Source organism: Drosophila grimshawi, unplaced genomic scaffold, assembly GCF_018153295.1.
Source record: "Drosophila grimshawi isolate 15287-2541.00 unplaced genomic scaffold, ASM1815329v1 contig_848, whole genome shotgun sequence".
NCBI lineage: Eukaryota > Metazoa > Arthropoda > Insecta > Diptera > Drosophilidae > Drosophila > Drosophila grimshawi.
In genome coordinates this window covers 8,279,123-8,302,963 of record NW_025063692.1, presented here as the reverse complement: position 1 = coordinate 8,302,963, position 23,841 = coordinate 8,279,123, and the positions used below count along the sequence as shown (strand labels likewise).

General features: G+C 39.6%; 1 protein-coding gene across 2 annotated transcripts; it reads left to right on the top strand.

Annotated features, from left to right (window-relative positions):
• Positions 1-3,085: 3,085 nt before the first annotated feature.
• On the top strand, positions 3,086-5,611 carry LOC6565684. 2 transcript variants are annotated; one of them, XM_001992272.2, is made up of 2 exons: positions 3,086-3,185; positions 4,584-5,611. In XM_001992272.2, exon 2 carries the CDS (start codon positions 4,586-4,588, stop codon positions 5,381-5,383), a length of 798 nt encoding a protein of 265 aa, XP_001992308.1. In that variant the 5' UTR covers positions 3,086-3,185; positions 4,584-4,585; the 3' UTR covers positions 5,384-5,611. The 2 variants fall into 2 exon arrangements, with proteins under 2 accessions (XP_001992308.1, XP_032594735.1); XM_032738844.1 differs by having other exon boundaries at positions 3,102-3,185; positions 4,484-5,611.
• Positions 5,612-23,841: the final 18,230 nt, after the last annotated feature.

Sequence of the window (23,841 nt, the reverse complement as noted above, 5' to 3'; positions counted from 1 at the left end):
ATTGTAATTAATTTGGCTGCAATACATTTTTGTGGGTGGATATGCAATGTGTGTTTGTTGTTGAGAACCAGTTAAGATTTTCTGATTCAGATTGGATTGTTGGCATTCAGGTACTTATCTAATTATTGTGGTTATTATCTGATGACGAGTTGGTTAAGTTGTTAATGAGATGATGCCGTTCATTTAATTGGCTAATTCACACGCATTAATTGCTCGAAGGTAAAAACTAATTTGCATATTGTGTGTCGATAAATATATGATATTCTAATTATAACAATTACAATGCTTACAACATTTATATTCAATTGTTGCGGTTTGTCTGTCGCAAATTAAATCCATTTCAAATGTTGCACGCATATGTAGTTATTAATTTAATTTAATTAACTGAAAATGCCGACATCGACAATTCATGGCACTAATCTGTACAAGATAACAAATTAAACACACCCACAGCTAACACACAAATACACACACACACACACAGAGAAAGCCAGACAGACATATGCAGTTTTTATGTTGTGGACCGGTTTGGCATTTGAAGTAGTACATGTATGTTGACTCTTAAAGCGATTTAGCCGCTTTGCCTGCTGCAGGCGACACATGAATTAGCCACACAATAGCGGCATCGATAACAACACGAAACACACACACACACACACACAGACACACAACAGACTTCAGCAGGTATTGGCTTTAACTCAATTCTTTGGCTCTTTTTTATTTGCCATTTGCAACCGAACATATTGTAGATTTTGATTTTCGATTTCGATTTGTGCTCGGCATGCCGACATTTGCATAGCTAACAAGTAATAATGCTATAGTCAAGCAAGCACGACTAGCAAATACCCTATTCCCAGCTCTTTGCTAATCATAAGTCCTCCAAATGAAATATACTTGATCTTGATATGAGAACTACAATTTCAAGTATGATGACTCTAGCTCTCATTTATTATCTCATTATAGTATCTGATATTGGGGGGTTATATGGACTCGGCTATTGATGCTGATTAACAATATATATATGTATATATATACGTCATGGGGTCGCAGATGGTTTTCTTTGTCTGTTGCATACATTTGCACAGCCTCAATATACCCTCAATAGCCATGCGTTCCACACACACATCGCAAATATCTAAAGCTCAACTCATAATCTGTTTGGACAACGCTTTAGAGTTGAATTTTCCGGTGACATTCAGCGATTTAGTGCGATAGTTAATTTTCTACTGACAGTCTCCAGTTGAGTCTCAAATCGATTAGTTGTGAAAAGAATCGCAGTGTTATTTTCTTGTTCAGCTTAAGTTAACTTTTTTATAATTGGAACAATTTAATGATTCGAGTTGTAATCGATTATTTAATTTAAGATATACATATAAACCGTGCAATTGAATAAAATATATGTACTTTTACAACTTACTTTAAGCTGTCTTCAATTGTGACGTCCGTTGACCTCTGTGTTGGGATAACTAGTATTAAATTCGTACAGGTTGCTACATTTAGCATATTATGGCCGGGCACTGAAGTCGAACTGGCCAACAAGCCGAAGCAAGGACAAATACGGATGGTCATTTGGACATGTGCTCCTCTCCTGTTTCCCCTGCTCCTTCCTCGTCCCTTATTCGTATTCTTCTTCTCGTCGCGCTCTCATGCATTCGCCTACCCGGATATGTGTCTGTGTGTGTGTATGTGTGTGTCTGTGTCTGTGTGTGGACATGCGGATGTTGTGCGATGCTGTTTATGCCTTTTACATTTTCTGGCGAAATGAATTCTATGCAGCCAGCCCGGCATCAGATTCAACAGAAAGCAGCAAGCAGCAAGCAGCAAGCGGCAAGCGGCAAGCAGCAGGCAACAAACAGCGCCAGCGCACTGTGAAATTTCTAACTTCCGCTTTTTGCAAAGTTGACAACATGTCCGACCAGCTGCATGCCACCCATTTCCCCACCCACCCGCTAAAACAGCCTCTTCACAGCACCCGTTGACCAATAAACTGGCTGGCTGTCTGATTCTTCACAACTTGCAGCCCGACCTTCTCATTCTTGATCATAGGCATACCCAGACTTCTATGTATTTCGATTTCTGGATGAAATTAGATACATATTTTACATTATTTTAGTCTGAATTTTATTGCTAATATAAGAGTAATTTTCAGCCGAGTAACTTTAAAACTTAGTCCTATTATTGATCAGTTATCTTATGTGAAATATTATTATTAGTTTTTATTATTAAGAAAAACAGATGAAATAATCAGAATTCAAAAACAGTTCAGTGACATTTAAGACTCTTTTGGTTTAGTGTCTCTATTATTATTGTCGATTTATCATCATCTTTGATTCTTCATTTAAAAATTTCTAACGTTATGAATATGCCGCTCTCGAGCTGAGCTAGAGGATAGAGTATTCTAACTTTGGCGCTTAATATATGGTTGGGTGCTGTTTTTTTGTGTTTTATTTGCCAACGAGCTTACAAATACTTTGGCATTACAGCTGCTGCCTCGTCCTGGCTACGAAACTATCACACACTTAAGCGCATTACGGCGGAAATTTGAGGGCACTCTGGCTATGCAATTGCGAATGCGGTGGCTGCCTCAGTAGCAGGCCAAATGCAACAAATTTAATATTTTAATGGCTGCTCCGGAGACTCATAATTGCAATAAAAGTTACAAATACTAAAAAAAAGCAAACAATATCTGTTTTGTTTCCTAACATTTCCGTTGAAAACTTCAGTGAAGAGCTTTTGTACAGCAAACCAAATACAAAATGACCTTAGGAAAAATGAAGCCAACTCAACTTGATTATTATTTCAAATTAGTCGAAAATTCAATAAAGTAAAAATCAAACTATTTTGGAATACATTTATATTTGGTTTTAGCTTTCAAACAGTTGCAATCATTTTAGCCTTGAAATTCTAGGCGACAAATAACGAGATTAAGTAAGATTCGAGCAAGACTCACACAGTAAAAATATTTTAAGGTTAATATATCGATATTCCGGCTAAAAACTCAACCATTCAGAAGATAGCACTTCTCGCTAATCGTGTGCGTTTCCCGTGGCTATTCGTGCTTAAGATTGTTATAAAAATTAATGAAGCTGTAGACAGCATTTCTTTTTATTTTGACCAAATTTTTAGTTTGTTTGCGTTTGTTTCATTTCCCTTAATAGTGATTCAAGTAAGTGCGTCTCCAACCGGTAAGTGAAAGTATTTTGCAATTGAAACTGTTGAAATCTTTTGCCAGCTTAAAGGTGAAATGTGAACTTAGCCTGGTTGGTCTGTGCTCTGCTCTGGGCATATGATAAAGTCACAGCGCCCCTCTCCCCCACCTATCTATCTACCTACATACATACATACGTACATACATATACACATGTACATATATACCGTCTACCCCCTTATGTAGCAGCTGGAATGCCCTCGGTTCCGCTTGTCGTTGCCATAATTCCCGTGCATTGTGCGTCCGCATCCGCAGCCGAAAGAAAATATTAAAATAAATTTGAATAAAAATGTCTGCAAAGATTAAATCGCCATGAGCCGACGTCGTCTGCAATTCCCAGACGTTTGCTACCAAAAAAAAAAAAAAAAAAACCCTTACTGCCCCCTGCCCCCTGCCCCTGGTCCCACCTGCCCCATCCTCTGCCTTTGGCACGCCTCTGTTTGCCTCTCAATTGCAGTTGTGCTGTTGGGATTTTTTTTGCTGCTGTTCTTGTTGTTGTTTTTTTTTTTTGTTTGGCTTATTGTTGCGGCGTTGCCGGCTTCCTCCTGAGGGTTCCTCCTGCTAGCTGCTCGCTGGCCTGGCAAAAATAATGCGTATCCGTTGCGGATTCTCCTCCTCCTCCTCCTTCTCCCATACGGCCATACTCCGTTCTTCCCGCTGCTTGCCGCACCCCCTCTCAGGCCTTAATTTGTTTATTTGTTTGCCGTTGCTCGCTTTCACCTTTAAACAATTCCATTTACAAGCGGCGACAAATTTCAGTTTTTATTACTTTTGTTGTGTTTTTTGTTTTTGTTTTTATTTCGGGGGAATCCAACGGCTCACCTTCTTTGTGTTTGTGTTTGTATGTGTGCGCCTGGACACTTACCTTTTGGCAATAACAATAAATAAGTTAATTTAAATACAATAAACACAATTGAAGCTGTCGCCAGTCGGACAGCAACTGCAGTCGAAATGTTAACCAACTACTTAACATATACAAAGTTATGCATTTCAAGATGATTCAGTTTCTTACTTACAATCGTAAAAATCATTAAGTGCTTTGCAGAATATTAAACTCACCATATATATTTTAAGCTAAACCATACTAAATTTAAATGTTTGCATAACCTTTTTCAATTCGAAACGCATTTGATTTCCTCACTTTTGATCTGCGGAAACCAGGCTAGGTGTCAACTTTCAACATTCAGCATCATAACTCAAATATGTCACAATTTATATTCGTTTTTTAAATATACTCGTACACAATATTTCATTTCATCACTTTTCAATTTGTAGACTTATTCAAATATAGGCTGCTGTACTTTATTCCCTCCCTCGCTAGTTGTTGCTTGCTTTCTTTAACATTGATGTTTACTTCAATCTAACCGCAATCTAGTCATGGATAATAATACAAACTTTTATTTGTCGGACATGGAGGATGATTGTGAACTGTATGGCATGGTTGAGATCGATCAGCTGCGCTCCGTGTGGAAGGCTCGAAGGTTCTCGATTCTGGCACACAAATCGATTGTGTCGAGCGGTCTGCTGCCGTCGATCTTTGATTGGCAGCTCATCTGGCAACTGATGCCTGCAGAGCAGGCGCACGCCGAGATGATGCTGCAGCAGCGCATCAATGATCTGGAGCTGATGAACAGTCTGACCACATCGCTGCAGCACATCTACATTTTGCCGGAGATCGGTATCGACGTGGACGTGATGAGGGGTCGACCCAGTTACAATGTCTTTGTGCAGGATGATGGCAGCATTATGGTCAAGGAGCGGCGAAGCCTGTATGTACATGTTTTTGCCACCGAGACACGGGTAGCTGCCGGACAGGAATACCTCATGGATACACTCAGTTTGTTGGCAATGCAGCAAACAACAAATCAGCAAGATTCACAGATTACCGATACTGAAAACACTTTGCTCTATACGGATGGGACGATCAAAGAGCCCACACAACTGACTAATTCGCAGGACCCGTCCGGATCTGAGGAGATGACAGAGCCCAACATCACATCGTCAAACGATGTTGAACATTCAGAAGAAGAAGAAGAAGAAGAATATGATGCTCCTACCAACGAGGGTATGAATCGAATTGAAGAGCTCAATAATATCCGGGATAGACGAATTCTTTCATTATTTTTACGTTTCTGCGACTGGTTCTGCCAAATCGTTTCACGTCTCAGGCAATAGCCAATGAACACAATCAACTCCAAAAACACCAAGTTAACAATAGACACGACACTCACTTACCGAAAAACATCCGCCTGCTGCTGTTTGCGACTCCAATTCGATTTCACTATCGAAATACACGAATACGTCTCAACCGATTCCCACAAATGACACTCCAGACTCTTCTCACGCCATCACTTAATGTACCATTGCATGGCAAACTATTGTTCCTTGTATATAATAAAGAGAAAAAAAAAAAAAAAAACAAGGATAAGACACACACACATAAGCAATGCCAATATTGCTAAAGGGTAGGGTAAGACTAGTAGCGATATTCCGAATGCAAATCGTTTGGAAAAATGGCGAACTCGAGGGTTGCCGCCCGGAAAAACCACTTGGCGGAAATTGCGCAAACACAAGACGGTGTGAAAAGTTCTTTACGCTCAAACGCATCGCGCAGCGAAAGACTCTTTGCATTGCAGCAGGAGCAGCAGCAGGAGGACAATGCTTTCATCCTATTCCTAATTTCGATTTTCGAATGTTTTGGCTGAAGAGACCCCTGGCGAAGGCAATCATCAATTCAATTACGTTGAGATTTAGTGTAAGTAAGTAGGCAGACCACAATTAATTAGTTGCCTAATATTCACAAGTAGCTTCAAAGCAAACGAATGCAAATGCTGACATCTTTAAGGCTTAAGTTGAATTTTCGACTAAAGTCGAATCTTAAAGTTGATCAGATTGGTAGTTGGTAGCTTGTATTTAAACTTGTGCCCGTTTTAGTGCCTGTTACCCTCAACTGGAAGCGACTTTCGCCAGCCTAAAAAGTGAGCCATGTTGCAAGTTACAAATGTGCATAAGATAAATGGAGCACAAAACGCTTTGAGGCAACATTAAAAGGCAACCAGGCACCAGCCGTTGCACCGCTGGCTGACAGTGGTGCCACCTGCCATTGGGTGGTTGGTTGGTTGGATGGTTGGTTGGTTGGTTAGTCTACCTGTCTGTCTAGCTGTCTGACTCCTGGCTTCCTGGCAAAAAGTCATTCACTAATGGCTCGTCAGTGCAGCATCTAGGCCCATAGAGTGTGGGGGGAGGGGGCGGAGCTGGTTGATTAGGGGGCAGGGGGCAGGGGGCATTTCTGCATGACTGTATGTACATATGTATGTAGTTATGGAGTGCGATGATATGGTCTGGCCACATCCATTTCTATGTGCACTTCAATTGGCAACATGTGGCGCTTTTATTAAAAATTCATTTAAACACACACACACATGCATATAAGGCTTCTATGGCATATAGGCAGAGGCAGACATAAATTTTAGGGGCAGGGGTCAATGGATTCGCAGCTCGCTCAATAGTTTGGCATTGGCTCCGGCTCATCTTGGCCAGCCGTCCAGCCGGTATTCGTTTCCCTTTTTTGTTTTTGTAACTCAGCCCGCACCATCCCTCGTACATCTGCCACTGGCTCTTTCCGGTTTGACCTTCAGCAGCTGCCACACATTCTTTCAATATTTAACTGGCTGCGTCAAGTCCCCAAAAACGCCTACAAATGCCAAATTCGCTGTACTTCATTCACTTCTCTTTCTTCTATTTTTAAAGCGCCATTTTCATACGTTTTTTGTTTGTTGTTTTGTGGGGTTATTTGGGAGTTTTGGAGGTCTTTGAAAAGTATTTTGACCCGCATTCGCATGGATCTATTTGATGGATAGCTAAAATACGAGTCGCTGATGGAAATGGAATTGGCAGTTGCAGCTGCCGTTTAAAGCAAGAAATTGTGCGAATGCAAATAATATCTACGAATAATACCAAATTCGTTGAAATCAATAGTATTTGACAATTTCAAATGAATATTGCTGTTTATTTAATTTAATTCCTTTTTTTGTTTAGAAATTAGCATCAATTTAGGAATCTACAACAGCAGTGAAGTTTATAAATGCCCAAAAGTGCTCGATGGATGAAATGCTTTGAACAACAGCCATAAAAAAAAGTTATTCAGACAAGATTAATTTTATTTATGGACCGAATACCTCTGTAGGGAATTAAAGCATATGTTTCACATATATAACAATACCAAATATAAAATCGATATAGTTCTCAAAACTTGACCACATATTCCCTGTCGTGTTTTGAACAAGTGTCGAGAGTTAACTACTAAAAATTCTCAAATCCATTGATTACTAGACAAAATTTAACTTGAAAGCCGAACCAGAAGAAATAAGATAAATTAAGTCCGTGAAACTTGTCTCGATTGTGAACTTTATTAGGGAACTTAACTTAACTTACATATATATAAACATATAGAAATAAATGTTTGTGTGAGACCAAAGTGAAAGCGAGAAAGTCTCTGATCCAATGTGTCAAGGTGAATGAGAGCTAAATCTGATGCAGGCTTATTTGTAATGGGGAGGAAAAGAGGAGGGCTGAGGGGAAGATATATAAGAGTGAACGTGAAGCCAAACAAAAACGCAAATATTTTCCATGCTGGTCAAGTCGAGTGAATTCGTTGAGTGTCCCTGGCACGAAATGGCAAATGAAGTGGAAGCAAGGAATTTCACACACTGTGAACTCTGGCCCGACTTCTATCCTCCCCCGCATCCCGTATTCGCTACTGTCCACATGTGATTGTGAATGATGGAGGATGAGCAAATAAGCCAACAAATAAACAGGAGAACAACCAACCAAACAAATAAACCAACCAACCAACCAACAAACAAACAAGCAATGCGAAACGAAACGAACAGCAAAATACAAATAAACCAAAAAAAAAAAAAATAAGTAAAATAAACAAAAATAAATAAAAAAGTAAAAAAACGAAGGGCAACAAGTGCGGGCAAGCAGCAGACACTGGGTTTCAAAGGAGGGATGCTTGAGGAGGTATAGGAGGGATGGGGTCGGGGAAGGGGGAGATTGTTTGCTAAATTTTAACTCGAAAATCACATAAACTGAGTGTCCCTTGGCCGACTCGTTCGTTAGAGCCATTGTATTGTCGTTCAAGTGACGAGACACGCTTCACCTTGACACCCCCCCGCCCCTGGAAAACCCTATTCAAAATACTGTACATACCTAGCCTCTAAACACTGGCAAAACTCGCAAACTGGCGTCGCATCAAAAAGCTACTTCATTATTACGCTCGATTGTTTACTTGTTGTTCGTTTTGTTGCTGTTGTTGTCGTTGTTGTTGTTGTTGTTGTTGTTGTGGTTGTGGTTGATGTTTCTCTGCCTGGCGGTCACCACTATACTGCACACACACTTACACACACTCACTTCAACTCAGGTTGCACGACTGCCCAATACCCTGTGACCACGCGCAAGTTGCGCGGAACGAGAAATTACGCTTCTTTTTAAGAACTTTGTCTAAAGCGAAAGTCATAACGTTTATTACTAATAATCTGAGCCTTCACTTGCAATCACTTATGGGATTGTAGTCAAATATTACGTATACGCAGCATTTTTCTCAAACTGTTATTTATGTCGAGGTGCGAATTGTGCGAATGAGGTTTCTATGGCTGCCGAGTTTAAAGCATTTGGTATATACAATCTGTTCTGATGTGCTTGGAGCATTCTTTCTCATTATCACAAAATTGGCAGAGTTCGTTACTGATATACCAAGGTTAGCTAGGTGACTTCTTAGTCGACAATGTCCTCTCAAGAGACCGGTAAACTTCTAAGTCTGTTCTTCATTTTTGATAATAGCCTCCTATATCTAGCTCCTCAAGTTTGGGTTGTATCACTAAGCCTATTGATTGTATGTATATCCCGTTTGCCTTTTTGTTAACAGAGTATTAAAACACACAGACAGGTAACTGGGCAGCTAGTGAATGTGTGACCGAATGTGCTGTGCAACGGAAAGAGTCAAACATTTCATTTGTTGTCCTTCACATTCCCTTTTCACACTAGCGCAGCGAAAACAAAGCGAATGCCCCAAAATGCTCCAGCTAAGAAGCTAAAGCAGGGAGCAAACGCACAGAGCGAGAGAGAGAACGAGAGAGAGAGCAAGAGAGAGAGAGAGAGAGAGAGGGATAGGGAGTACGGAGACGAATGGAGGGTAGTCGTTACCTTTCGCATTGCAATGTGTGCAAGGTCCCACACCGTACACCCCCCTCACAGGCCCGCTCGCTAGACCGCAACTTTAGCTGTCTGTCAAATATGCTGGAGAAATATTTCAAATTGTGGCTGCTAAAAATTGAACGTCCTGTGCGAGGACAAGGACTACAATAGGATTGTCCACCGCTGGGAGCTGCTGCTGGCCCTAAAAATTGGCAAGCACTCTGACAAACGCTGGCAACCCTGGCCGCCTCCTGCCACGCTATTGTGTGTGTGTGTTTGTATTCATTTCATTTATTTATTTGGTATTCAAAGCGCAGTTCGGTTCAGCTTGCCACATGCCACATGCCAGTGGGGCAACCACATGGGCAGACCAACACGCCAAGAATTTCATTATTTGCACCTTTTGTGCAATTTTCAAGCACTTCCTTCACACTCGCAACTCTTCAATTATTCATTTTCCGACATTTTAGTGAGTCATTTTATTTTTATTCCTTTGCTTTACTGCTCATTTTGGGCCCCTCCCCGTGACTCTGGGAAGACATGGAGCAACTTGTTGTTGTAGGCTAATCTGTAGCTTAAAATACTAGAAAAAATATTTGTTTTTTCACTAAGCTGATTTGTTTTTCTGCCAAGTGTTAAGAATATGTTTAACGTTTTACAGGGTATCTTGAAGTTCAACGCACTTTCTATTATTATATATACCTTAGAGCATCGTATAAAACTAAATAGTATAATATTTTGATTGCTTGCAATTAGCTAAGTGATTGTAGCTCTTTCAAATTTTTAAAACATATGATCGAATTTTTGACTGATTGTTTGCTTCTGGTGCGCGCTTGGAATAAATCCTGAAGCACTAGGACAAAGAATGTGAGAACGTAAATAATTGAATACTTTCAAATAGAGACAGATAGGGATAGATAATTCAATATTCTCGAACACAGAGATAGACAGATATGGATACGTCTTTGCAGAGCGAAACTTATTGATGTGCAGCAAAATAAAAAGGGAACGGCACACACATTTGAAGATATTGTTTTGTATTGTTCGTAATGAATTAATATACATTTTGTAAATCTGATATAAATTTGAATTTTTATAAAATTTTCATTTCCTGTCTACACCGCGCTGCCCGCTCAATTTCCGTGCTCTTTGCTGTGTCAGGGGTAGAAAAATGTGCGAGTAAAAATCAATTTAAGTCAAAATTAGATTTTCAAAATCAACAATACAAGTCGCACACAGGCTTACACACTCGCACATGACTGACTACAACAACAATTGGGCAAAACAACATTAGTGAGAGTCACAACTTCGCCATCCTCCCATTCCATCCCCTAACCCGTAACCCACACGTAAAGTTTAAATATGAGTTTGGAAAAAAGTTTTCTGAGGCGTAAATATTTTGTGGCTGTCGCTTGGAATCCAGCCATAACAGCAACTGCAGGGACGAGTTGTGTGCGCACTGTCTGTGGGGAGGAGAGTGCAGGGGAAGAGGGTGTTCGGAAGGGTAGTCAAAGCCTGTTTATCCTTTATGCGCGGCACACTTTTAGGCAGCGCACGAAAACTGGCGCGTACCCAGTGTTTGATTTATGCCGGTTGAATTTTAAAATTTTTCTTTTCGCTTTTGCCGAAAACAAAAAGAACAATCCAAAATGTCGAATTTGAAATGCTCTTACAAAATCAAATTAGCAGTGCCATATGAAAGAGACAGCATTTTTTTGTACAATTTTGTAAGTGATATTTGATATTTTAATCTGTACTTTTTTGCTCCACTGGCTCAGCAAATCTTGATATTTAAAGAATTACATTTGCTTACTCTACATGAATAGCTCAAATATATGTATTTGTAAGCTCGAGTTTGTAGGCAAACTCTATCATTTGCCATATTATTTATAGCAAAGTGGTTGTGCCCTCAGTTAAGGTATTCAGTAGAAAAGGCAGCCGAAACACCAGCGTACGCCAAATCCGATTAAGTTTTCAGCGTATTTCCTCCCTTTTTTATGCATGACCCCAAGTCCCGACCATCATATGTGTGTGTGTGTGTTTTTTCTTTTTTTTTTTCTGTAAAGCAAAAGAGTTTTACAAAAGATCAAAAACTTGCGCCATTTTCAATCGTAAGACAACGTCGTATTCTTATCCCATATCCCTTCATTCTGGCAGTTGCCCTCAGCCTGTGGCCAATGTAAAAAGTGAAAGGATTCAATTTGGTGAGTGGCAAGAAACTTCACGCACGCCATCAACAACAACAAATCAAAGCCTTTGAAGTGAGAGGACATACGGGGGAAAGGTGAGGGGGGGTAGTGGGATGGGTGCGGTTGTTCTATAATTCTTAGAGTGACCTTGTCAAATAGTTGGCGCTGTCAAGTGCGGTGTGATTTTCAACCAGCGAAATGTGTCAATTATTTAAGGTTAAAACTGGTTCCTTAAGCTCTTTTTCATATTATAATATTACATACTTGTATTCCATTGCTCTGCTTTGATTATTTTCATTGGGTTTTTACGTGATGCTCATCGTTGTTGTTGTTGTCGTTGTCCTTTGAACTCTGCTTAATGCTGTCCATAATTTATGGTATTACAGCTAATTTTGGATCTACAACAACAACAGCGCAAAGAAAAAACAAAAAAAAAAACAGAAACACAACAAAACGGAATTCCGCCTAATCCTTAATGACTTTCGTCAAGTTGTCAACGCACAAATGTCATAATAGATTTCTTCACGCGCTCATTTTTGTTTACCCACTGGCTAAGCGACCTCCAACCCAACACCCCCACTCCCCACCCGCCCCATGCCATGGGACGAAACCCGCTAATGCGTTTTTTTGTTGGTCAAACCACTCTCTGCCTCTCGTCTCTCTCGCCATATGCGTCCCACACGCCATGAAAATGCTTCAGTGAAAATGTGAAGCTTGCTGATCTTGTTTGCTGATACGGCAACACTGTCAGGGTAGGGGCAATGGATGTGTGTGTGTGTGTTAAGGCTTTGAACCCCGAGTCATGAAAAAAAAAAAAAAAACAGAACGAAGCGAAAGAACTAAAGTTAACTAATTAGCGAAAAATCATCTAATGGCCGACAACACCTCAAATAAACTCAATTAAAACCAAACAAACAGTGAATGTAAAAGTTAAACAGAATTAAGTTGAAACAGACCTAAAGCCGATTACATGTTTCTGGTTATTTAATTTAATTTATTATTATTTTTTTTTTTTTAGTTTAAAATTATAAAGCTTGCACTTTACTAATTACAAATAGCAGCAAATTCAGCTTGGACACTGCAATAAATTCCACGCTCGCCGACTGGAAGTGCAGCCGCACAGACAAATGATGATTTTTTGAATGAAACGCGTGAAAGGGCACAACAATAGTGGAAGTAAATTCGCTGAGTTGGCAAATTTTGAACTTGATTTGAAGCTCATAATCGATCCAAGAGCCAAAATCGAATTACATACATATAAAACATAAACGATTTGCCAGCTGAGCAAAGTCAGTGAAAGGATTGACACGGCACCAACGCCCACGCCCACGCCCACGCCCACGCCCGCGCCACACCCATCCTCATACCCATCTCCATCTCCATGCCCATCCGGACAAACTACACACTTCAGCTAATCCCACTATTTTGCACAACTATAGTTGGTGTAAAAATTGCAGAGCAGTAAAAACCAGAAAGCAGAACTCTGCAACGATGGAGAGCAGCGGGCAGCAAAAAATAACTATAAATGCAATGCGAAAAAGTGAAAGAAGTAATAAAATTATTTTCGCCAAAAGAAAGAGCTAAGGGCAAAGGACGATGGCACAAAAAAAAGAAGCTATAAAGCCTTGGTTGCAGTCCTAGTCTCCGTTCCGCGCCAGATAAACTTTTAAATGCCGCTGCAGAGCAGCATCTCCAGGGGGGGCTAAGGAAGGAGTTGGGGCGCTTAAGCGGAGCGAGCTCGAGGGTAGGCAAGCAAAAGAAAAGCAACTTAAAACTAACATAAAAAGCCAAAATCTTGACGCACTCCGAAGAATCTAGCGCCCAGATAAAGTTTACGCTCGATTTTGCACGCGCTCCAAAGGCCCGACCTGAGGTCAGTTTTCCGTTCCTGCTGCTGCTGCAGCTTCTGGCTATAGCACATTGACTTGATTTCCCATTGATTTCAGCTCAGAATTGTCTCGTGCGAACGCGTCGAAACTTGTAATTAAAATCTTGAAGTCGAACTCGCGTTAGCCCCAACTCAATGCGCCCGAGAACGCTCCGAAACCAAGTCCGAGCTAACTCGAGCAAGCCATAGCTAAACTTTGACCAGACTTGGAAAATACATCCACACAAAATGGGGTATGTCGCACTCTTTAGCATAGCGCGCTCCTAGAGCTGGTCAAGATAAAGCTTCAATTAAATTTTGAGCAAAGCTGGTGCCCATTTTCTTCCAGAGCAGTCAGCTAAATAAAAGTTGATGATTGAACTAAAATTAAAAGTTTTAAAGTCAGGGCAAATAATGCATTTCTTGACAATGCCTATAATTTGACGATTTAAATATAGTTATGGCCTTACAATTTTTGATCATTCTCTAAGCACTTGTAATCTAAGAGTATCTTAGAGTATCTCAGAGTCGTCAACGTGGCCAGTCATGAAACCAGAAATTCAAACTTTGTCTATGGCAACAGCGAATACTCCAACGCCAGTGCCAGTGCCAGTGGCAAAGCTCTGAGGAAATATTGATTCTCGTCTAGACCTACCCACCGACCATCGCCCCCGCCCCTCTCCGCCACACACACACACACACACACACATCAAGAGTCTGTCTACAGCTCTGAAGGAGGGTGGTTTCAGAGGGAATTTATTCTGAGGGGTTTGGTTGTTCTTAAGTTTGAAAGTTTTGCGTTTTTCTTCCCACTTTTTTTTTTGTTTTTTTTTTTTTGACTTGGAGTGTGTGTCATGCTAATTATAAATCGAAACTTCCGGCGACACTTTGTCAACTGCACAAAAAGTTGCACTTGCACAGTAACCACCTCGGCCTCCCTCTGGCCATGCCCCAAGCCCTTGCGAAGCTTTTACTGCTGCCTGTCTTCGACTCGCACTTTTTGACACTTTCAGCGATTTTGGTCTTTCGGCATGTTGCAAGTAAATTAAATTGACTCAAGTCTCTACTTTTTGTACATATTTAAAATTGTTAAGCACGACAAAAAAAAAAATAAATAAAAAAATAGCTAACGCTTAAGTGAAAAATTAGCAATAATATGATGGAAATCAAATCAAATAAATAAACTTATTGATCACAAATATTTATCCAGCTGATAAACTGAATGTTTAAAGTTATTAAAATCAATAAGGTCTGAAAGACTTGATTAATTATTTTGCTGTAAGTTAAACAAAGTTGAAAAGTGCGTGTCTGTGTTTTAAAAGAAATATTTCATACTTGGTTCAAGTGTTTTAATTGATTAATCTTCATAAATTAAGTTTTATTTCTGTGATGGAGTGGAGCTTGGTATTTTTGACCAAATCTAATTTAGAAGCATATACAACGCGACCTGCAATGAAAGTCCAGAAAATAGTATAATCCTCCAATCCAACTCATGTAAATGGGCATTAAAAATGTGTCTGTTTGACTGCCAGCCATAAATGAGAGCCGCCAAAAATCAAATTACCTGCTGCTGTCATTCACTGGCCTACTCTCTACCCGAGGCTACCCGCATCCTCTATCCCCTATGTAGTGCAGCCCTGCTCACCGAGCATCCTTATTCCACAGCCATCTACATGCTCTGTAGCATTGACGCTGATTGCTTTTAGTCGAACTGTGGTCCACAGCTCTGTGGGAATTGGTGCGGGGCGGGGCGCTGGGTGAAGGGAGGTTGGTTATTTTGGATTGGGTGCTGTGCTCGAAAGCGTGGTTGCACATCGCTGTCAGGCTTTTATGATTTTAAAATATACTATTAATTGAATTAATTATGCACTTTGTGGTCAGGTGCTGTTCGCACAAAGGCAATGATTGAATGAATGACTGAATATATTACATTGATTCGGCTTTAAAGGAGTCCGCAGGACTGTAAGGCGATTCGCCTTTGATATAAAATAAGAAAGAACCCATCATAGGTATGCCGAAGATTACATATCCTTGTCGACCGTTGGCAAATGTCGTCATCCAAATTTGACTATAAATTGATTGTTCCAATGAAAGCTATATAGTAGTCTGATCTGGCAGTATTCGACACAGCAAAAATATGTATATGTGCCTAGTTTCATGGCTACATCGACTCGGCTGATCAATAATACATATACATGTATATTTCATGAGGTCGTTACAAACTTTACAGCAAAATTATAATACCATTTACATTTTAATGAACAGTATAATGTATACTATGCCTCTGGTTTTATTTGCCAATGCACATTTGGGATATAGACAGATTAGCCAAGAGGCAAATAAGGAGTTGATATCATTTGTGTTTTAAGCATGTTGGTCGATGTTTTTTATGCCGCATTTTCTCATTAAACGATAAGTTTTCCGCAGCGTAAGGCATGAAAAGGCGACCATGGCGACCGAGGCTCTGGTTGTCCTTGCCGGTATTATGGCCATTCCTTTGCGGACTGTTGTCAAGTATTCCGCCATTTCATTGTGGCACAATGACGGCAAGTCACTTGGCAGCATTTTGTGGCCACTTTATGGGCCGGCCGCAAGGATGCACATCTGATCCGCGCGCGACGGAATGCGGCGACGACCTTTCAAGCCACGGCGCGGCCAATGTAACAGGACTTCAACAATGTTGTCCTTATTCTGGTCCGCATCCTAGTCCACGTGCTAGTCCTCGTCTCCTTCCTCGTCCTCTTCCTCTTCCTCGTCCTGGTCGTTGTCTCTGCCTTCCTTGGCAGCGTCGCCAGCTCCTGCGTGCAGGAATTTACTTTTAATTTTTTAATGACACATTTAGAGAAAGGCGACAAGCCACCAGCATCCAACCACCCAAACACCGCCCCAATTCATGCAGCGTCTACTGCTCGAGGCGCAGAGCAAGTTTTGCCTTGATTTGTGGCCAGCATCAAAAAGCTAGCTGAGAGCTTGAATGTGGGATTGAGGACTTGGGAGTATTGGGTGGGGATGTATAATTTCTGTAAGTGGCAACAGGAAGATTAGGGGCGAGTGGAGAGAGAAGAGTGCTGGGCGACAACATGCCCAACGGGGATTCTCATAATGGAGCGACGCTCAGGTGTTAATCAATTACTCTCGCTTGTCTTACTTCCTGTGCCTGCTGCGGTTGTTCTCTGTTACCTCCATCACCAACCACTTCTTGGCACTCACTTAAAAATGCCAAATCGCTGCCAGGATGCGTTCCGTTATGGCCATGTCCTTGATTAAAATATTTAAGCGCACGCCGTTGGCATGCGAAAGACCCTGGCAGCCTAAACGGGACATCAATACGCAGATCCCCCCAAGGGTCTCATACATTGACCACAAAGAAAGCAGCAAGTGTGTGTGCGTGTGTTTGAGCGTGTGCGTGGGCATAAGAAGATAAGCGCAAAGAAAAACACTTTTAATAAAAGTTCGACATGAGCCAAACGCACAGTGGTCAAAATGGGACACAAGCCAGCCAACAGCAGTTGTCAGCTGGTTGCGATATATATGGGAATATCGATAGATAGGAACAATATAAAGCAACCTTTGATGATCACATGAGCAGTCGATCGATTATATATCTTTTTGCTCGATAGTAATATATGGAAAAATTAATTGATGGAAATATGTATATGCAGAAAAAGTATGACGTATTTATAGATAAAGACACAAAGGCAGGCATATAAAGAGCAAGTCAAATTGATTTGATATTCACATATATATATATATATATATATGAATATTTGAAACTGTGTAAATAGAATAGATGACCGACAGTAGAAATATATCGAGTCAGGTGAAGTAATAAATATTTATGAGAAATATAATATGTATATATGAGCAGATATGATGATAAAATTGATGGGAAGATGTAGAAAGTATAAAATATATATAACTTGTATATATAAACAATAAACAATATATGTAAGACAACAAAAATATAATCGAATTATTGAGGAGATGTATTTACACATCTTTATTTAGATAAATGTTAATGAACAGAAGCTGTGCTAAATGTCGGACAACTATATATGGAATCAGTCCGCAAGCCAATTCTTATAGTCATATGCAAGTGTTTCGGTTCGTTGCTTGCCAGTGTGCACTGTGCTCCACTTGCGCCGTTGGCCTTGTTGTCGTCAATAGCTGAGCATTGTTGTTGCTGTTGCCCCCCTCAAACTATACGAAAAGCGAAAACTATCGAAAGACCAACGAGGTTGCCAGCCAAGTGCGTCCTTAGCACACACACACACACACACATACACACATATGTGTACCCTCTTTGACAATGCCAATTGGTGGCAACGGTTGCCGGTTGTCCTTTTTACAATTTTATTGCTTGTTTACGAGCTGCTTTTCGAATTTACTTCACTCCCCATATCCACATCTGGCTCAGTTTGGGGTTTTTGGTTTACTTTGGCACCTCTCTTTATCACTCCCAATATCAACAATAACAACAACAACAACAACAACATCAACTATCGAGCGGTTTAGTGGACACCGTTGTTGTTGGTGCTGTTAGTGGTGCCGGTGGCGCTCTTGTTTTGCGGTTAAATTGTGGTTATGGCCCAGTTGTGGGTGGTTTGCACAAACAACGAAAACTTTTACGAGCATATAATCGAAAAAGTTTCACCCCTTGCCTTCAATTTGTTTTTTAGCTGCTGTCCCATACACAAACCCATACACCAAAACACACATACACACACACACACACACACACACACACACACACACACATACACACACACACACACTCACAGAGAATCACCGAAAAGAATTTGAGCCCGGGATTAAATAGTGTTGACATCAATCGAATCATCTTTTCAGCCTCGTTTCGGCAGAGATTTGGCATGTGTTTCAGGTAATTAGCACGCCAACAACCGATTGTGAAAACTGCCGTCAATTGTCAATGGATTTTGGTTATGCATTTCCCTTCAACAGAATGACAATCTCTTTGTTTGGTCGAGGATCTGAGTTGGGATTCGGGTTCAGTTTATGTGAATAACAATGGCCACAATTGGTAGCATTGAGAAATGTTGGCCATTGTTAGCATTTTGTTGTGGCTCAATTACATGAATGATATATCCTTTGGGGAATGCATTCAAAAAGGCAGCTCGCTTTAATACAATATTTGTATTATTATGTATACAATATAACAAGCGCAAATCTCAAATGCGATAACAATAGCCCGACAACAATGAGGCCTGCCTAATGCTAATGTATTTTTAGGGTATTCATCAATTAGACTATTATGAGAAATTAGTTTGTGATTTAAGGCTAGGTTTAATAAGCGGTTCACAAATCGTAATTGGAATAAACCGGTTAATCTTGGTTCTAAGATAATGTTCAATCTATTGCACCGATTTTTAATGGTTACCTATTCGATTTAAGTATATTAATTGTGATAAATGTTTAAAGTTTCATATATGTTTTAATGATTTAATTTGCATAGGAAGTTATCAGATATACTATCAAGGTGGAAACTCTCTGGGGTCGTTTCATTAAGAATTTAATTAAGAAATGGCTAGAAATAGGAAAATTCCGTGTCTGGTATTTATTTTGGCGTTAATAACAATAAATAGCAATAGATTTCATAATAATAGCAAGAGCAATCGAGGCAAGTCAGAGGATTTGAGTGCGAGTAGGAATCCAATGCAATGCAAATCATAATAAACTTTATCTGGTAACCTGAACATGATGCAAATTGGCGCACAACGAATGTGTGCAGTAGAATGTGGTATGCCATATGAGTGGCAAAGCTTATGGATTCATTAGCAACAATAATATTCTCGTTGCTTTTGAACCATCAATGTTAAGACAGAGAGAGAGATAGAGAGAGACTGAGAGAGAGAGAGTGGTGGGAGGGGGGGAAAGTGGAAGTGTGTGTAGCTGGGTGTACCGCGCAGCAGCCACAGCCAACAACCGCAGCCAACTTCTACAACAATTGTTGCAAATGACGTCGATAATAATGATGACAATAGTACAACTAAGTAATTTGCAGCTAATTAAGTCAACTTGCTTACAAATGTGAACTTATAATTGCTGTCAGTGTTTGTGTGTGTGTGTGTAAGCGTGTGTGTGTGTGTGTGTGTGTTTGAGAAAAAGCGAGCAACTTGCAGAGTTATGCGTGGGCATTGCTGTTGAATTTTTGCAGTCGCTCTCTTAGGCCATTATTGTAAATGCCAAAGAAATAGCTTTGCAAACATCCTTTCGACTTCATATTTATTACGGTTGAGTGCATTATGCGTATCATGAACAGACCAGCAACATAACACAACAGTATCTAAATTAATTAAAAAAGCAAAGCCAACGCATTATTTGTACACTAACCAAGTCAACAAGATGCATTCACAAAAACATCAATTCAATTAGTGAAATACTATTTGTGTTACTCATTTAATTACAAAAGTATTCGATGTGTGTTAACTTGAAAAATGTGCATGCATTGAATAGCTACACGCAATAATATTTATTCTTATCTATTTATTAAACAAATGTTCTATTTGAGGAAGAAGATGCCAAGAAACCAAAATGATTTCATTTAGTTTGAATAGTGTAAATTATGACCAATTGATTAGCTTGTTTGCAGTAATAAAAAGATGTATTTTTGATGTATGCACGCTATCGAGTGTTTACTGTACCATATATATTCCATCTGCCCAAATACAACGTGATGCAGGCTGCCTGATGTAGCTGTTAGTTTTATTCCTGGAAAGGATATATATGCATATGGATATGCATATGGCTGTCTAGCGACAGTGTGTGTCTCTATGTGTGTGGATGTGTGGGTATGTGTGTGTATGTGTGTGTGTGTGTGTGTGTTGCCTACTGAAATGACAAATGACTTTTGCTTTTGCTGTTGTTGCTTGAAGCTAAGTTAAACCAACAAGAAAGTTAAACACTGACAATGAGATTTATGAGAACACACACTCACACACACACACACACATCCACAAGCGCGCACACTAATACACACACACACACACACATGGCGTTGTCCTGCCTGGCTGCATGTATGTTGATGTGCATTAAAGCATGACTAACCTAATTCAATTGTGCTGCAGGATATGCGCCAACGTCCTGCCTCTATGTGTGTGTGTGTATGTGTGAGCATCGTTTAAATAATGGCCAAGACCATTGTGGCTGTGCGGCTCCTGGCCATGCCGGCAATCCATCCACCAATGCCTTGTCACATTAACCCTGAAGGTCCTTGCAAAATGCACGCTCCATATCCTTGTCATGAGCTCGCTTCTGCGGCTCTATTATGTTGTAACTAACCTGAAATGAACAGGGAACTTAAGAAAACAAAACACCTGATCAATTTCAGTCTCGAATTAGTGATGAGTTGAGATCATATATATATTTATATATATAAAAACTAAGAACTACATTTTTAACTTTTCTTCTGTAAGCTTAGATTGTGTAGGGTACTAAAATATTGGCTTGACTTTTCTGGTCTAATCTTTAGTGAAGCACCACAAAAGCATCTCTGAACTTTAATTAGTTTGCTAAGCTTGTTTCTTTCCGTTCTCTCGACCCCAAAGTACGCCTTTTCCTTCAATATAAATCCCCAGTCAAGTTTTCTTCATTGGATTATGTATTAGATGTTTGGTCAATCATATACACATTTTTATTTATTTATTTATTTTTTTTTTTGGCATTCCCAGTGGCCAGCAAATAATCGACTTCATTTAACTGAAACGCTGCACAATCTCTTTATTTTTTTTTTTTTTTTGTGAGTGGGTGGTTTGATGTGGTTTTTGTGGATGGATTTGGTGGGTGGTTTTGGTTGGGTTTTTCCGTGTGGTTTATCGATGGGCATTACGCTGTAATATTGCATTATATGATAGATTTATTCCCAGCACAATTTTAACTGCCACTTTTGCCGTTATGTTTCCTGATTTCTCAAACATGAAGGGGCACACCAACAAGCAGAGTATCTGCTTCTTTTTTTTGTATCCTTTTTGTATCCTTGGTGAGTTTACAACATCCGCTACTCAGTTGTGGGCCATTGGCGATTATGTCCTTTGGGTGCATTTGCCTCCAACTGTGTGCTACTCCGCCACGCCGCCCAGCTGCCCAGTTGCCCAGTTGCTGGTTGCCAGTTGCTTATTTCTTTTAGTGCTTTCCTTCTTTGCTGCTTCTTTTTTTTACCACTTTATCTAGTTGCAAAAATCTGTATGCAGAAAATATTTGCCATTTTAGCTGAAAACTTTTGCCCAAGTGAAAATGATAAACATCTTTTGTGAAATTCTGTGATTTTCTTTTATGCATCAGCTCAAGCAGCTGACACAGTTACTAACCCCAACCCTCAACCCTCAACCACCAACCCCAGCCCCACATCGCCCCATAAGCGTAGCAATGTTCTTAGCCAGGCTTTGGCCACAACTGCTCGACTATTTCTGTGGCTTGTTCGGTTGCTGTTTCTCCACCTTCGTCTCCTTCTCCGCTCGGTTCGCTCTCGTCCTTTTTGGTTCCTTTTGGTCCATTTGGTCGCTCCATCAATGTTTGGTGTGAAATGTAACAGCCACTTATTGTGATTGTGTGTGTGTGTGTTTGTGTGTGTATGCAAGGGCCATGCAAGGCGTATCAGATAACAGCCTCTTCCAGAATACCCACACCAATTTTTGCCATGTTATTTTTTTTTTTACAAAATTTTGTTGGCACTTTCTTTTCCACTTTCCATTCTTTGACGCTGAGATAGAGAGGGCTTTGTAATTTGTGACACGAAATGTGGCAACCATTGAAGGTGGCATGTTTGATCTCTTTAAGTACATGTATTCATTTTCAGCATCAGCAGCCGATTTTCTGTAGTCTATCTCTTCTCTCTATTATATATATATATATGCCTTATAATATTAGACCTGAACAGTTGGGAGTTGGGTCTGATAGGGTATTTAATCTTCGTCATTCCGAGTATAACTCTTCTATTTTTTTTTTGTATACATATATGTATTTCATTCTTTTGCCGATGCTGTTGATGGTTTTTGTTGCCTTTCTTGTAATTCTTGATGTCCCTTTCCTCGATTACAACATCTTTTACACATTACACTCACACACACAGCGACTTATTCACTGTGTTTATCAATCAAATTGAAATCTGTTTGTTGTTGCTTTGTTATCTTTACCTCTTACGAATTCCCGCCCGCCTCCCTGTTCATCATGCTCGGCATAACATAATTGAAAATAGGCGACGCTGCTGCTGCTATCAAATCAGCTGAAGGACATGTGGCAAGTATTTCTTATAAAAGGCTTAGTACGGAATGAAATAGACAACCAAACTGATCAAGGATTGCTTAACGGTTTGAAATGTCAGCAAGAGTAATTAACATATACATATACATATACATATACATATACATATACATATACATATACATATACATATACATATACATATACATATACATATACATATACATATACATATACATATACATATACATATACATATACATATACATATACATATACATATACATATACATATACATATACATATACATATACATATACATATACATATACATATACATATACATATACATATACATATACATATACATATACATATACATATACATATACATATACATATACATATACATATACATATACATATACATATACATATACATATACATATACATATACATATACATATACATATACATATACATATACATATACATATACATATACTGGCTTCCTCTCGTTGTGCTTGGTCAGTGTTTCCATTTGATTTTTGCCGCTTTCAGGTTTTATTTCTTTGACAAACACGTTACGCAAATATTGGCACAGCTCCCAAAGCGACGGCCATGCAAACATTTGGCGCTGTTACCGTTGCTATTGCCATTACCATTACCGTTATACATATGCGTATACATATGTATGTGTATTTGGGATACTGTATTCATTCACTTGTTCATGTACATTCATTTATTCATTTATTCATATGGATACAGCTTTGGGCATATCTAGGTGTACAAGTCTTGTAGTTATAGTTTATAGTATATACATTTTCTCATTGTAAGATTCATCGAGAAATTAATCGAAACGGAATCTCGATCTCATCTATATAAGGTAAACGAATAGTATTTAATTTATTTAAACTAAAATGGAAGCTTATCGATCACACACACAGAAAACTCATTTCATATTTGAATGATTTTTTTTGTGGATATCACAAGTCGATCATCTTGATCAAATGAAATATTAAAAAAGTATGCAACACTTTTTACATGGTAGCAGTAGGGTCGAACCAGCCTTTCCACAGAACGGGCAAAATTTATTAAATAAACAAATAGCAATTTTTCAATTTGAGTTACACAGTTTTTGCTTGCTGGCCTACTAATCTA

Coding starts and splice junctions, on each gene's coding strand:
- LOC6565684 (XM_001992272.2), top strand. CDS start 4,586: ATGGATAATAATACAAACTTTTATTTGTCGGACATGGAGGATGATTGT.